This window comes from Platalea leucorodia (genome assembly GCF_965183815.1).
Source record: "Platalea leucorodia genome assembly, chromosome: 6".
NCBI lineage: Eukaryota > Metazoa > Chordata > Aves > Pelecaniformes > Threskiornithidae > Platalea > Platalea leucorodia.
In genome coordinates this window covers 962520-978678 of record NC_138828.1, presented here as the reverse complement: position 1 = coordinate 978678, position 16159 = coordinate 962520, and the positions used below count along the sequence as shown (strand labels likewise).

General features: G+C 44.6%; 1 protein-coding gene across 3 annotated transcripts in view; it reads right to left on the bottom strand.

Annotated features, from left to right (window-relative positions):
* Positions 1 to 1613: 1613 nt before the first annotated feature.
* Positions 1614 to 16159, bottom strand: part of USO1 (USO1 vesicle transport factor) — a 36064-nt gene continuing 21518 nt past the window's right edge. For all 3 annotated transcript variants that reach the window (XM_082316054.1, XM_082316056.1, XM_082316055.1), the window contains 11 exons: positions 12605 to 12715; positions 11921 to 12039; positions 11347 to 11528; positions 10230 to 10351; positions 9081 to 9219; positions 7621 to 7784; positions 7021 to 7110; positions 6144 to 6230; positions 4502 to 4600; positions 3811 to 4026; positions 1614 to 2603 (listed from right to left, as the gene is read on the bottom strand). In XM_082316054.1, coding sequence (XP_082172180.1) covers positions 2526 to 2603; positions 3811 to 4026; positions 4502 to 4600; positions 6144 to 6230; positions 7021 to 7110; positions 7621 to 7784; positions 9081 to 9219; positions 10230 to 10351; positions 11347 to 11528; positions 11921 to 12039; positions 12605 to 12715 — 1407 coding nt within the window. In that variant the 3' untranslated portion in view covers positions 1614 to 2525. The remainder of the gene's footprint in view (positions 2604 to 3810; positions 4027 to 4501; positions 4601 to 6143; positions 6231 to 7020; positions 7111 to 7620; positions 7785 to 9080; positions 9220 to 10229; positions 10352 to 11346; positions 11529 to 11920; positions 12040 to 12604; positions 12716 to 16159) is intronic.

Genomic DNA, 16159 nt, shown 5'->3' with positions numbered 1-16159 from the left:
CATCTACCAGGGTTCATAATAAAAAGGCATTTTTAAAACTGACTTCCCAAGACATGCAGGAAGGAGCTCCCATTGCTTCAGGTAAGAAAACTGGTGACTGAACCACTCAGTGCAAATGTGAACTCCTTAAAAAGCGAGGATACCCTTCCTTTCCACTCTTCTATTAAAGTGCCATTCATAATTGCACATGGCTACAGTTACTTGCCTAGCAAGCCCAATTGCAGCCCTAGTTACAGATCTAGATCATTATATAAAAGCCATACCATAAAGTTCAGATTTAAATATATTGATTTTTATCCATGCACACAGTGGGAGCTGGGTATTTCAATTCTTCAGCTATTTGTAATAAGCCTATCTTGTAACTGCAGTGTTCTTGAGTAAGGATGATAGCATACAATTTCACCTACTTTGTACTAAGTCTCCACACAGAAAGCTTGGGCATTAAGTGCCACTACTTTTTATTATTATTGCCCCTGCTAACTTTAAAGGCCGTATATCACTCAAGCCCGTTTGATAGAAGAGTTCCAGACTACCCTTGGCAAAGCAAATACCCTTCGCTTTTTTGACAAAAAAAAAAAAAAAATCAAGACGTGTTAGCTGTCAATGGCGCTATTGTACCCCCTTCCACTTAAACAGTAGCCACACGGTACCGTCCTTCTTCTGTTTCGTGCCAAGAAAGAAGAGAGTATAGTCATAGTGGGAAGAGAGACCCAAGTCACCGCACTGAGCTGAATTCATTCAGTGTGTTTGTGATGAGGGTTTCCAAGCAGCAAAGCTGTTGGTTCTTTTAGAACTTGTTCCCATCACTGCATATGTGCAGCAAGAGCACTGCAGGCCTTCCGCACTGGCTTTTTTTACCTGGGGTAGTTTGTGCGTCTCCTGCCTTTAAATAAAAAAAAAAAAAAAAAAAAAGTACTGCCTCAGAATCAAAGGACTCATCAACAAATCTCTCTGCAATTCTTTCTGCGTAAGTGAACACGGCAAAGCCCTCGAGAGGAGCTTTCTGGGGCCTGCACGCTTCTGCCCTCACTCTTGCATTTTGCATTGAAGAAGAAGATGGATACCTTGCTTACAGCTCCTTGTTGCTGTGCGATGTTCAGCAGAAAGCAAGTCGCACTGAAGATGAGAACGAGGCCTTGTGGTGTGGAAGTAAGCCCCCCCAGCCACACAGGACTGCTGCTCCTGTTCTAGCACTGCTTCCCGTCCTTGCTCTTTTTTCCTCCCGCTCCCTAAACAATCCGCCCAAGGATGGAGTGCACGAGTGGAGCTTATTTCCACTACTCCTTCCAACAGTTTCATGGTAAATGCACCCTAAGTGGATGAGGTGACTTTGAAAAAGTCTTTCTTGCCTGGTCTTCCTCAAATTATCCTTTGATTAAGGACTGATTTTATTTTTAAAAAAAGCCCTAAGGAAGTTAAGCAGCTACTGCAGTCTGTGTTGTTAAAAAATGAAAAAACTGAACCAGCATCCCCATCTACTGATGTGACGAGAGCCTCAATACATGGTATATTACTGCTTTCATCTGCCACCCTAGACTGGTTTTAGACAATTTTACATGTGCATTTAAACGTATTTTATTAAAACAGGACAAGAGAAATAAATGAATGAGTACTGAGTGGACATACCTATCTTTATTACCAAAAAATGAAATTGATGCATTTACTGTATTCCGTTTTTTCTTTTAAAATTTTATCTTTTATTCACTCGTCAAGAGCCAATAAGTTATATAAATCATAGTAGTTATCATTTCCTTACTCAAGTAGTCAACAAGATTTTTACTTTTTTTTTATGCTGACTCGGTAGCACATTACAACTTTATAAAGAGTGTATTGGTCTTTGTTTTTCCACAGAGATTCTTCTTAAAAACGCTACCTTTCCTGTGCAGGTTTCGGTGAAACCCCTTCCACGTTCTTAGCATAGCGTTGCGGTTCCCCCGGGGGGTTCCGAATGCAGCCGTATCAGGTGTCAAGGCACTCGACGCTGTGCAGGTCCGTTCGCACCTAGAGAACCAGCGCGCGAGGCCGGCATAGCGGCCACTGCACGCCGCAGCCACCCCAACCCTTCCACCTCGCCACTGCTCTTTTAAGGAAGCCACGACTTACGCTGAAGCTCCATGCTGAAGGCAGGGGCAATGATTGCATTTGACAGATGTTAAACCAAATACTTCCGTATTTAATTATGTTAAGAGTTCCAGAAGGTTAAAACTGTAGACAAACGCACAGAACTTCTGTCAATGACAATGAACCGAGGCAGCAACATTGTCATCCCCATGCTTTAAACAGTGTCTAAAGCAACTTCTAAACAAGTACAATTTGGGATACTCATGTAGAACTTAAACAGTGATTTTTGTTTGCTTTACCTAGTATGAAGGGTTTCCAAACACTTCAGTAACTTATAACTAGTCCCATGGTTGCCATTTTCCCGTCTGCTTCTCATAAGCCGATGTTTTGCTTTGTATACCAATAATAGATTGTTTTCCCAGTAACAATGCGATCTAGTTTGCATGGTAACACACAAAAGCATTCTAGTCTTGCTCCTCTTCATCCCCATCCTCATCTTCATCCCCTTGATCTCCAGATTCAATGTCATCTTCATCTTCAACCTGAAATTAAGACAGGAGTGTTGTGAGCAGTAACATCTCTTACTCTGATCTGACCTTCTGAAGGCAAGACAAACGCTGAGGGAGTGAACGTAAGCCTAAAGCTAACCTAAAATTATCACGCTGTATCAATTAGCGCTTCATAAAGGCAACTGTCATCTTGTAACAAACAGCACACAGTTTTTAACTTCTCTGCTAAGGATGGCTGACTGCTGGGAACAGCCGCCTGCATTCAGCACCATCAGTTCTGCCCTGGACATCTGAGTACGCAACTTCAAATGCGCTTCGGTTTCCCATCCCGTTGCGTGAACTAAAACCCACTTTCTTCACCAAGTAGGCTGAGGAGGAGAACGTGTCTGTCCAGTGCTTGGCAATGCCACAAGTGAAGCTGCTAGTGTCCTCTAGGGCACTTTCTCTCTATTTAAGTCACGTAAAAGTCAACAGACTCAAAGACTCCTTGGCTTCACTTGGAAGATCTACACTTGCTACAAATACTTTTCAATACAAATCCCGCCCCCGCCCACCACAGACTCTTTAAAACCCCATTCCTGCAGCTGAAGCTAAACCAGATGACTGTTAACCACCAAAATGTAATCCTTCCTTTAGGAAGGACTGCATAAACGACAGATTGGTTGTCTCCCGGTAGGAAACCAGGCACTAGCCTGGTGCTCAGCCGCAATAACTGCAGCACAGCAGCTAGTTATGTCCGCCTTACAGTCACACATCCAGCTGCCAGGCACAACGATTCTTGAAAAGAAAACTTGCCCAGAAGACGAGGCTCCCCGAAACTGCCCTGACAGTTTGCAGCGCTGCTTAAGCAGCGGACTAAAGCTTTCTAGTCATCACTTGTGTTACCTGTGGAACGATCCCTTAGGTTTCTAACACGGCCATCATCTGCTTTCTAGCTGGCAGCAAGGCCAGGCACGTGGTCAGGTATCCTTCCAGACGCATACATGACAAGTAGTTTTCCTCACAGGAGTTTGGCAGGTACCTCTCAGCATCCCTAAGCTGAACACTTCTTTCAAGAGGCAGCTGTAATCTTTTATTGGTGACTGCCAATGTAAGTTCAGAAAGCAACTCTGGTAGATTGAACAGCCCTCTATTTATAGCAAGATGCCTCACCAGACTTATTGGATCAAGTATGGCCATACCCAGACTGCTCAGACCTCCCTCAGACCTGAAAACTCACTCGATCCCTTGTTTTGCTTACCGGTACACCAAGGTCTTTCAATTTGATCTTCAGTGCAGATAGCTTCTGATCCTGGTCAGCCAAAAGCACCAGAAGATCGTCCTGTTCTTTCTTGGATTCTGCAACTTCTTGCTGAAGTTTACTTTTCTCATCTTGCAAGATAGCAACCGTACTACTGGATGAATCCAGCTGCTGTTTTAGAGATTCTTTTTCCTCGGAAAGGGCTTTGATTTCACTCTGGCAACAGGAAAAATCCCACACTGAGTTACACCATAAGCACAAGAACAGCTGAAGCCTTGTTTTCCACAAACACATTCCATACACAACCTGTAACAGCTCCAACACCACCAAGTGCCCTGTGGCCTTGCTCCCACACACTTCCTTACCCAGACTCCCCTTATTACCAACCACGAGTAAGGTAGGTAGAAGTCTTCACAGTGGCTGCCTTCCTCCCAGCCAAGCTAGACTGTACATGTCAGAGTCAAGCTCTTTCCCAGACTGCCCTTACCAACTCTTCCAAGGCAAACAAGGCCTGAATTTCCCAAGTGAAAAATGAAGGAGGAGACGCATCCAGCTTCCCCTGCGTAGTCCGAAACACTTAAGATGCTGAGGAAACCAACTGCTTCCACCCAAAGCCTTTCCTATTGCAGAAGTCCTCCTAACTGAAGGCCGAGTATTAAGCGACTTGGTTTGGTGTTCACCCACTACCAACCTTCAATTCTTTTATTTCTTGCTCAAGTCGTCTCTCCAATTCAGCGTTGTTTGCTGCTGTTGCACCGCTGTCTCCTAACACAGGATCCGCACTTGTATTCTGTGGACAAGAAATTCAGTATCAGAGCACTGAACGCCTCATGTACAAAGACAGCAAGCTCAGACGTTATACAGTCAGTTGTAAACTTTAAAAGCGTATTTTCTTCTTACAGCATAGCCACGGTGTGGTAGTTAAATACATGCTGCGCTGCAAGGCATCAGGAAACACACCTGGGCTTCACAGAAGTTGCACCCTAAAGAGACTGTTCTGGTTTTTTTCTAGACAGACCCTGTCTGTTACAGGCCACTTGCCTTTGCTCAGATACTTCTTAAGTGCCAAAGATTTTTTATTTTTTTAATTTTAATTTTAATTAGGCTAAACATCCCAATCTTTGTATGTGACTACTAAAAAAAGCAATAATTTAGTCTCAGCCAGCCCTACCCAAAGTTACTATTGCCGAAATGCGGCAGCTGCCTTTCAGCTAAAACTGCAACATGGCGTGAATTCAAGATAATTGCTTCTCCAGCAAAAGCTCTAGGAAAGGTAGGCAGTCTGTAGGATGGCAAGGAGGCGGTCTGACCACTGTCAGCAGCAAGGAGCATTCGACTGCGCCTCTGCCTCATAAGCACGCATGGCCAACACATGCGCAATGGCACCTTGTATGAGAGCAGCTGAGACTTTTGACAGTGAAGTCTCAAAAGCCTTCCCCTCTGTACATTAAGTTATACACTTGATATTGAGGGCACGTAAGCCCTCTTTCTTGCAATATCGAAATTAGCATTTGGTGCACAAGTCGGAACACACCAGCCAGAAGCAAGAGTTTAAGCAAGTGCAGCTACGACAGACCAGCTACTCTGTTTACCCAGAGCTGTCAGGCAGGGCACACAGGAGCCACCTCCTTCTGCCTGAGCACCCAACATCACATATTGCCTTTGTTTCAGCTGTTCCTGCGGCCCGTGCTCCTGCAGCTCGATCCGTTCGCTCTGCTGTGGAAATGTCTGTAACGTTTTCATCCAACTCGTTGTTTAAGTCCCCTAGCTCCACATGCACTTTCTAATGCCATTAGCTAGTTTTGAGGACACCATCGCATTTATGTAGCTATTCTATAAGGCTTTATTGGCTCATCTTTTCAATACCCAGCTAAAAAAAGCTCTGAAGCATTTGGAGGTCTGCACAGACAGATGCACGTACCATTTGCCTTTCAACTGTATGTCAGCTTTCAAATTAGTATCCTCAACTGTTTGTAAGAATAACCATCCCTCTGATGTATATGATACTGTGCACTTGTGTCTCACAAGAGACTATTTCCTTGGATTAGGATATAAGCTTAAGCACACTGAACAGTTGCTATTCCTTTGTTTAAAAATACCAAGGACCAGTGGCCTTGAGGAGCACTAACTTGACTGCAAGTCCCCTCTTTCTTCATGAAAGATTTGTCTAGGGAACACATTACTTGATTTAAAACACTGTTGGAATCACTTGCTGATGTGTATTCTTAGAACAAGCTTAGTTTAGGACAGTAGCTCCAGACAGCGTAAGTAGGAAAGCAAAGTTTTCAAGATTTAGTCCCCAAAGAGAAAATAAGGAACTTTTTCACTGGTACCATGACTTGTAGCTTTTGATTCTCAATCTGAAGCTTCGAGATTTCTGCAGACTGTAGTTGTATCTGGCTCCTGAGCATTTCTAATTCCTTTGGGAAACAAAGACAAAACATACTTCTAAGTTAATTTGATAAAGCACTGTAGTTATGCACATTAAGTTTTTCTTAAGTTAAATGCTACCAGACTAACTGCTTCATACTAGCATACATGAGAGGAAAGCTGCATCTCTCTCAATGAGAGCACACCAACCGTTTCCCCAGAAGACAAAACTGGTCAGCAATGCGCACCATTTTCCACCCTGCTCTTACAAACTTTTCTGGGGAACGCCCTACCAGGGCACCCGTCCGAGCCCTCAGTCGTGTTTATAAAGGTGTTCCACACCACTGGCACTCTCATTATCACCCTCTACGCATTGCCATTCTTGGTGCAGAAACCCATTATGACTTATCAATCCAGGCACCAGTACTTCCCTAATCAGAGAAACTCTGCTAGGTATTTTTGGAGCAACAGCTGCCTTAAACTATTGAATCTGCAGATATTCGTACACTTACTCTATGCTGTACGTCTAATACCCGGAAGCTTTGACATCAACATTTAAAAACATGTTTTGTAATGGATAAACAGATAGACTTTGCAAGTCTGAAGAGTCAGTTCAAGTGTATTCTCCTGGCTCAAACCTGCTTAGCAAAAACAACCGATTCCTTTTTGGATGCATAATCTCGATGCTCCAAGATAAGCACCATCATCACATAAAGGGACACCATTAAAAGCATCAACATGCTCAGGAATCGATGCTCCTCCCTAAACTTTGGCACAGCTCCCTTCCCATCCCAAGCTAACACTCTGCACTGCAGCTTTGCCGAAAGGCCACCAGTTCACCTTCTGTAGTTCATTATTGTGCTCCAAGCCACCAGATTTGCTGGTCTGTGAAGACTGCTCTGTTGTTCCCATTTCCAACTGTGAAGACTTCTGTAATAGCAAGAGGGAGATCAGCCATAGAAGTAGACAGGCTAAATATAGTCATGGTGTCAGAACACAAAGCAAAACTGTGTGCTTGCACGATCAAAGTTCCCAGCAGAGAAGGGGCAAGCAGGCTAAGAAATGGACGTTGTCAAGCTCTCTAGTTACACAAGAGCAGCTGGATGGGCTCCGCTAAGGTAGACGCAACAGCATCTTTCACCAGTTCAAATGCAGAAGACATGCACAAAATCAAAGAAGCATGTGCCGACCCAAAACATGGTAAAAACCACCGATTCTACAGTAGAACCGGTCAGCCGCCCAAATTGCTCTTGGGAACAGCGTGAAGCAGAGAAGTCTCTGCTCAAGCCATCTCCCACCATATTTTCTATTATCAGCATGCAATCAGTTACCGTGGCTTGACTGCCGTCTTAATGAGGACTTAGACAGCTTAAGGCAAATTCCATTTGAAAACAGGAACTGGAAGCCGCCTCAAGTTCTGCTGAGACAGTTAGCGCTTACCAGTTTTTCAGTCACAGAATCCTTTTCCCTTAACTGCCCTTGCAGCAGGTCATGCTTGTTTTTCCATTCTTCCAGCTCCTCTTTCAATTTGCTCACTTCTTCCATCTGAATGCCGTTCATCTGAAACGTATCACCGTGGGAATTATGATGCTGAGTGTCCTTTCCTAAAAGACAGAGTTAATAACAAAGGTCACTAACCCCAACATCATTTTGAAGTTAGCTTCAAACACACCAATTAAAGTATTTATTGCCTGTCCTCCCCCTGCCCCGCAGGGCAATAGAAGCCCTTCTAACTGAAGAACCAAAGCAGAGTATGTCAGAATTCTCTATCAAACGCTGAATCAAGAGCTCTAATTCACCATTTCTTCAAGTATTTGTGGCTGCACTTGCATGCTGCTTCAGTCATGCGGTTCATTCAAAGTAAGTTCATAGACAAATCATTCTATAGAGGAAGGACAATTGTTTCCTTACATATTTTTCATCATAAATACTCCTGAAGGCAGAATTACTTTTTGATATCATTTCATATCCAGCTTATCAGGCATCTTGACCTTGGACTAACTGGAATACACTGTCCTGATTTAAGCATCCAGTGAGCCGTCTCTCTGCTGACAGCAACAGGCCTCATCTTGCACGTCTGCCATCCCACAATTCTTCCCTCGTTCATGCTTTCGCTCACAGACCCAGACTTCAGCACACACCGTGGCCCGTCTGTCCCTGTTCTAAGCCTGAACAGGCAACGGCTGGTTTGGGCTGACTTAGGAAACAAAGGTGCGGAAAGCCACGGCCAGCAGCTCCCTGGTAGCCAGCAGTTCCTGCAGCAAGCCTCAGCTCTTACCCCTCCCCAGGCACACCTGCAGGACAGTAGCCAGGGTGGCAAGCAAGGGCTGCGCTTTTCATCGTGGGCAACCAAAGCAATACCAGGATCAGGTCAGAAGCTATGGCTAATCCCAGTATTTCCCTGTGTCCATCTAAATGAACTGTCTGGTCTACAGCGCTCTTGTTCAGGCGCTTGTTTTCCCCATGAGCAGGCCTACGTGGCAGATGGGCCTTAGCTCAAGTGCTCAAACAGATCTTGCAGAGAACGGTACTATGATTTCAAGAGACCCGAGACTTAAGCACAAAGCAAGAGCAAATTATACCTCATCCACATTTTCAAGCTGTCCTCTCAGTTCTCATGGTGCTTTATTCCATGAGTTTAAAGGCACTTAAAGCAAAACCTCGTATTTTTAGATAACGAAGCAAATTTGACCCTTAAACAAAGTTGTTTGCAATGCTCAACATCAACTTGAAAAAAAGTGTATTTTATCTCTATGGGAAGTTTTCGTATGCTGCAGAACATACAACAGCATGCCTGAAGTGACAGAAGGTTGTCTGCTGGAGCTGTTGTGCAGCTTGCCCTAAATCACAAGATCTTTGCGCTAGCAAGAGCATTTTTTATTATTCTTTCTGAAGCCTACCTAGCTGTACTTTAAGGAGATTATATTGGTCCTTGTGCTGCTGGATCTGCGACACTTGCTGTGTAACGGTTGCTTGGAGCTGTTCATTCTGAGATGTTAAAGTGTTAATTCGTTGTTTTAGCTCTTCAAGCTCCTGGTCCTGTGAAAGGGGAAAAAAAAGGCGCTTAGAGTAATAACGCTTTTGACTACAACACTGTCAGGAAGGCAAAGACAGAAAAGCCTTAACTCCACCGTTACCCGCTACTGGTTAGTGACACTGTCAGTGCTACCTGTGACAGATGAGCAGAAAAACCTCATGCAAACATATGCAAATAGACAGCTATTCCCAGGAAAAAAGCCTGGGAAAGACAGAAGCAGCCGTCACACCAGACCAACGCCTTCCAAATCCTTTGGAGGAGACCGCCAGCATCCCCACACCAGGGACAGCGGGAGGAAGAAAAAGGAAATCTAGGCAATCTGATGGTTGTCATTTTTCTCCATCACACGGAAGCCTGCACGCATTAGGTCCGCTTCAAGAGTCTTTAACGGAGTCTTGGTAATTGCAATCGTCACATGTTCACTAAAGCCTCACTGGCGGTTCATAAGTGCCCCTTAATTCCACACGTACCCCTATATTCTGTGTCCCTTCCAGATCCCTAAACTAAACACACCTGCTTCAGTTCTCCATTAGCTATTCAAGTTAAGTAGCTCATCTAAGCTGTGGCAACAAAACGAGGGAACTACCACTGGAAAAAAAGAAATGTTTTGAGAGTCCAGCCACAGCAGGTATACTCATCTTTACTAACAAACTTGGTTTCTTCATTCAGCCACACTTCATCTGTCAGATTTTCAAAGGTGAGAGCACAGAACTAAGAATTACATCTCTTTGCAAGGGGTTGCAAGTTCTCCAGTCACTCATTTGAAAAGAAACACTTAAGCGCAGGAAAGAGCAGATGTACCCCAGGAAAAGAATTAAACTTGACCAGTATTCTAAACGCTGACATTTCAGTTGAACCAGAACTTGGCTTAAGTATTTTTAGAAGCGTTTCTGCATTGTTAGATTCCTTGTTACTTGTTTTGGAACACTGGGTACCCAACTGCACTGCGGCGCCTCCAAAAGCCACAACAAACAACTCCTGGAGGCACGTGTACAGCGTAACTCCCTCTTACCTGCTCTCTAATGACTTTTTTGTAGTGCGTCACAATGTTGTCATGCTGTTCCAATGTCTTCTTGACCTCCTCCTCCTTCTTGTCTTCCTCGCTGGACTTGTAAATAGCTTTACTTATGACACCTGCCAAAAACAGTTTCTGTCAAGTAAAGCCCAGGGCGCATATCTTTTTTTCGTCCTCAAAACGGTCTCACAGCCTCACCCAGTTTAACTGAGTTCATGGCATTAGAAACCCAACCCGCACTTTAAAAAAAACAATTGTCACAAACAGGTTTAAGCAAATAGGAAACGGCGATTTTTTTATAGCAAGGTTTGCACACTTAGTGCTTTACACAGTTTCAGAAAAGCGAACGGGTGTTTTGAGTCCTTCCTATCCTAAGAGGTGTGTTTTACTTGCATTATGGCTCCGCTGCAACTGTTGCCCAAGCGGTCGGGCAAATAAGCGAAAGGCTTAGGACTACAAGGGCAACATGCAGATGAAACGTGATTGGGCAAAACCGCCTTTGCTGTTGCTGCTTCGAGGCTTTTCTTCCTTCTCTAGACCGATGTAAGTTGGGCAGTATTAATGAACAGGACACTAGTTAGATGTTAAGGCTGATGACAACCTGTCTCTTCCATCAAAGACGGAATACACCGAACCAAGTCCCTACCGTTTTCTAACAAGCCAGGAAGTTCAGCAAATTAAGAAAAATTATGACTGCTGAACTTCCTGGCTTGTTAGAAACAGCAAATATCTAGATTGCGTACTTGCACAAATCAAGCTTCTGTGACCATCTTATGCGCTCACTACTTTGGTCTCTTTGTGAGCAGAGGCAAATACACTTCTCGGCCACAGCGCGGTAACTCACAGCACGTATTAAGAATCATTTCACCTAAGAACGTCAAGTTATCCAGTTAGTACAAGGCCTGATTATGGGCTTGTACCGGGAGTATTTTTACTAAGTACTTGAACTGCGAGCTCGGGTATATGATTACTTACAGCTATTACTGTAACATGTTTTTCAGAGTACTCCATTTTAGTATCATCACACTACTTTTAAGAGGGTTACCGTCAGCACATTTGGTAGTTCAGTCGTCAGTTCGTCACAAAAACTACAGAAATGAGCGTAGCATCTCACCTTCCAGTTCCTTCACAAGCTTGGTAAATTCGTGATCAAACATCATGTGGTCTGGGCTAGAAAAACTAGGCTGCGGTTTCTGAGCGGCTCTGGAATAAAGTTCATGTTTGCTAATGAAGCCGAGCTTCTCAATGAAGTTCTCCCTGCCAATCCTCTTCTCAATCAGCTGTTTCAGCTTCTCTCTAAAAGCAAGAGACAAATCAATCGCAGTCCAACACTTGAAAAGAAATTACCCATCCTTCCCTCAAGGTGGTTTTTGCAGTTACAACTCTGCTTATCTGTCTCAAGTCTTCACCGAACTAGACGCTTCGCATTCGAGATGCGGTTTTCCAGTTGCCACTGACATTTGTTCTCAGCCCGGGAATACACAGGTTAGCAGGACCTAGGCAAAACCTCTGTCTGCTTTGCCTAGCTACAGGCGGGTCGGTTACTTTGCATCCCCTAAGGAACACGCATAGAAAACACTGAACCAAATACTCTCGACTGCGCGGCTTCAGTTAAAAGCCTCTTAAACCACCACCTGCCATTCACAGAACCTTTCCCCGCAGCCCTCTTAGCCCTACATCATACTTACTTCCTATAATTTTCAAGGGAATTGTCATTGTAGTAGATGGAAATGCCAAGCAGAAGTGCACACAGGCCTTGGACGAGCTGCTCCTCTTCCCCAAGGTTTTCAGCTATCTGCCCTGTGAGCTAGAGCTCTTGTTAAGGATATTGGAGATATTTCATAAACAGAATACACGTAACATACTACTCCCTGTATAAATTCCCATTTAAAATTATTTTCACATGGAAAACCAAGCTTGATTAGGAAGTAGGCAAAACAGCTGATGAACCCCCTCCTGTTTTCACGGACTCGGGTAATCAGTGGTTTCCCTGACATTTCTGTTCTCAGTAACTGCCTGCTTAACCAAAGAGATTTAGTTGTTCCAAAACAGACTTCCAGTTTAGATAAGGCGACAGTTTAGCCTTATGTACTTCAGTCAGATTTTTTTCCCCAAAAGCAAGCATAGCAATAAGCTTCAACACAAGTAGGAAGCATTCTTCCTACCTCTTGGGTATCAGCGTAAGTCACACAAAAAATATCAACGGACTTGTCGCAATAAAAAATAAGCTTCGCTGGCAGAATAACATAGCGTTTTCTTTTATGTCGGGCAGTATCCCTGCAAACTAATGTAGGTAAACATTTAACCTGGACACGAATAATCCAAGTAATTTCTAGGCAAGCGGTTCTGCTCAGCAAGCAGGTCAAGGATACAAAAGGTACATTGGCTGGATTGTGAAGGAAGTGGGTGACAGCAATCGAGCAGTTGCTTAGCCAAGTGCAAAGCAACATCAGTAGTCCAACCCTGGTCTGCACTTTGCTGCCCTGAAAAGAATAAACCCCCCCATCGTTATCTTTTCACAGTGGAGGACCGAAATACCAAAACAAAGCTGTACTGATTCAGAACTCGCCCACTTTCACCTCACCATTTTAAAAACGACAAGTTACATCTTTCAAATACCCATTCGTTAGTTATACTGAACACAGCTTTAGTGCTTTGAGTGTTAAGTACTGAACCACTCGTTTTTAACTGTTTTCAGAGCAAAACAACAAGCAACACAGATGGGAAATATGACTCAATGCAAATGAACACCAGTATAAAATCATAACAAATTAGTTCTGCATTTATAATTAATACTAGGGTAACATGAAGGAACACACACAAAACCCCTGTAAAGCAGGAACAAGGTGTAAATTAAGTCGGGCAAGGATTCCCTGTAAGTAGAGATGCATCACTAAGACTTCCCATGCTGACTAAAAATTGCCACGTGTTCCTAATATTCTTTTCTAAGTAAAGATAGATAACGCTGGAGTGGCTTTTGCTTCAGACAATACGTACATTAAGCCAGCAAGAGGAACGCTAACTGAATTATCTCTTTCGTTAACTAGGGAAAATGATTTTTGCTCTGCAAATTGACTGTCTTCTCAATTCTGTCCCCCTTGTCTTTGCTGCAGATGTCGTGGGCACGGCAGTGTTAAGACCGGCGTACATGTCTTCCAACAGTCAACATCCAGAAGGCAACCAAGAAGAATGTTCCCTGCATAGAAAACTAAACTTCACACAAGCACCTCATAAATTGGCTGAAGTAACTGGAAGCTAAAGTCAAGTCTCAAAGGCAAGATGAGGCATATCGAACTGCTGGGATAGCTTCCAAAGGGGGCAAGAAGTACACTGGAATGAGTGGTCACAGGGATCAAGACCGTGGCTAAAAACAGAAGTATTCATCAACAGCAAAGAAAGAGTCTGGGCTTGAGACACTCAATTTCCATCCTTGCCTCTGAAAACCCACACACTTTAGAGCTGAAGGCAGTGTTGTTTTTAACTCTAGCTAGCCATTAAAAAAAAAACCAAACAAAACCAAAACCCAAGGTCTGTGAATAAGCCAGTTTGCTCATCGAAACAGCCAGTGAGCAGCAATCTGGCAAGAAGCTCTTCTGTAGCAGGCTCCCAGCTACCCAACTGCCACCGCAGACCACGAGACAGGCAGGAATTGAGTCTAGCAACTCTGGAAGAAAATACCAAGCTCTGCAGAGATCGCCTTCGAGGACTTCCTTCTGAGCTGCTGTGATCCGCTGCAGTATATCACCATCACTAAGATGAAACGATCTCCTTGAAGGAGGAGAACACAGATTACAGATATCAAGACTGTGGCAGCCATCCCTAATGCTGCATACGTAGAAGAGGGAGCATCTGGCCCTTTTTCATCATTATCATCGTCATTACTTCCAGAGACCCGGGTGAACAACGTCGGAACAGCCATCACCACCAGCTGCACACCGCTTGCCTGTTGCGTTTCCCGGTGAGTACTATATGCCATACTAGCAATCACTGTTTAGTCCTTGCTATAGGTTTGTCTGCAGCTTTGTTGTGACCCTGTTGCGCCGTTGAATTAGCACACAGATTATCTTCCTTGCTGCTACCCTTCCAGCTGAATGTCACAACTGGTTTCCACTGACCTAGACCTCACTGCGAGGTGCCTAGTCCCCACCAAACTCTATTCTCCTCTTGACCTCCCCTTTCCTCTGGACTGCTCACTGAGCTTTCCCCATCACCGTTGTGCGTTTCCCCTACCCACCCGGCACTCGGTAATTAATGACTCGCGTGCAGCACAAGGCTTTCAGATCTCTGCTTGCGAGGTGACATTTATTTCCAAGACAGTCTAATGACAAGACATGTTTAAGAGATATTCAGTAGTAGATAGCGGGTTTACCCACAAAGGCAAGACAAGATGCCCCAAGAGCTGTCTCCCCACTTTCCGTTACCCACTAGATAAGGCGAAGAACTGTGTTCGCAATCCAGTCTCCAGGTAAAGCATGAATTAAGACACAAGGTGACAAATCATAGGTCTTACAAGCTCAGAGAGAAGATCATCTGCCGTACCACATTGGTGTAATGAACTAAAATAGTATTGTCTTGTCCAGCAGCCTAGCTGAAGCATCGCTGACCACACAGGCCCTTCTTGCTACACTGAAGCCTCTAGACAGGCGATTCGCTTCCTCGCTGCCATCTCACAGAACTACAGGGTCACTTAGGTTGAAAGGCGTCCTGGAAGTCACATAGGCTGTACGCTGCTTTAGCTGCAAAAGCACCAATTCTGCCCAAATTATTTACAGATGAGATAGAATAACAGCCTCACAACACTGCCAACCGTGTAACTTCACCTGCCCCAGAAACCCCTTTGGGGAGACACGACCCTAACGCAGCAGCACTGAAGGATGGAGCAGCCTTGCATGCACCGAACGGCTGGAGCGTCCACCCCCCGCGCTTGCAGCGTGCCCCCACCTGCAAGTACCATTATGGAGCGGACAGGGCAACTGCCTTTTTTTCCCCACCCATTACTCCTCACACCTCAGACTGCTTCGAAACTGCCGGGAATACCTTCTCCCCAGTCCTTGTGCTCACCCTTAAAGTCTCTCGCAAACCTCAGAACAGACCACTTGACCTGACCAACTCCACCAAGCTCCTATTCCTACAAATAGAAATTTGCCAGACCTTGCTACACTTCACCAGTTTAATAGCTGACAGTCTGCAGTTAATCCCCCAGTAGCCACCCACGCAACACTGCTTTCACCCTTCTGGGACAGACAGATGTTACTTGGAGCGACCGGAATCAGTCTGGGGAAGTTAGAAGTTCAGACTGAGCAATTGCTGACAAAACGGCTATGACACCTATTATCCGCACCAAGACATCAGTCACACCAACTTAACTATTTGTCAAAAGATCGAGTTAACTCTCCACTAACTGAACAACAAACCAAGAAGCTTGCTTCAAACATTACCAACCCTTTTCCCCTCACTTACATTTATAAATACTGACCCTTATTGTCCCAGCACTATTAGCCAGTTCAGACACGCTGGGAATAAGCACTGTAACTGGCGGTCTTTCCCCGCAGCACCTTGGCCCACCTCGTGCTTCCTAAGAGAACACTGGTAGAAGCGTCGCTTATCTCGTCAGAAACGCAAAGTTACTTGTGCCTGTGCGACCTGGCGCTTACAGCACGTGTTGTCTGCTGGAAGCAGTTGCAAACCACAGTTATTCTGAAGCGCTGCATGCTATTCTGAGGTCAAATTAACATGTTCTGCCTAAGGATTTCCACACAGTCCAAACCACCCTCTCTGAAAAAAATAACAACAAAACACACAGCTGTTTGCTAGCCATACCACGGTAATGCCTACTGTGATAGATGACAGCTCTCCACGGCTGCTGTTGTACAATTTGGGGCTGGTAAGAAGACAACCCCACCCCTCAGGACAGCCGTGATCAATGT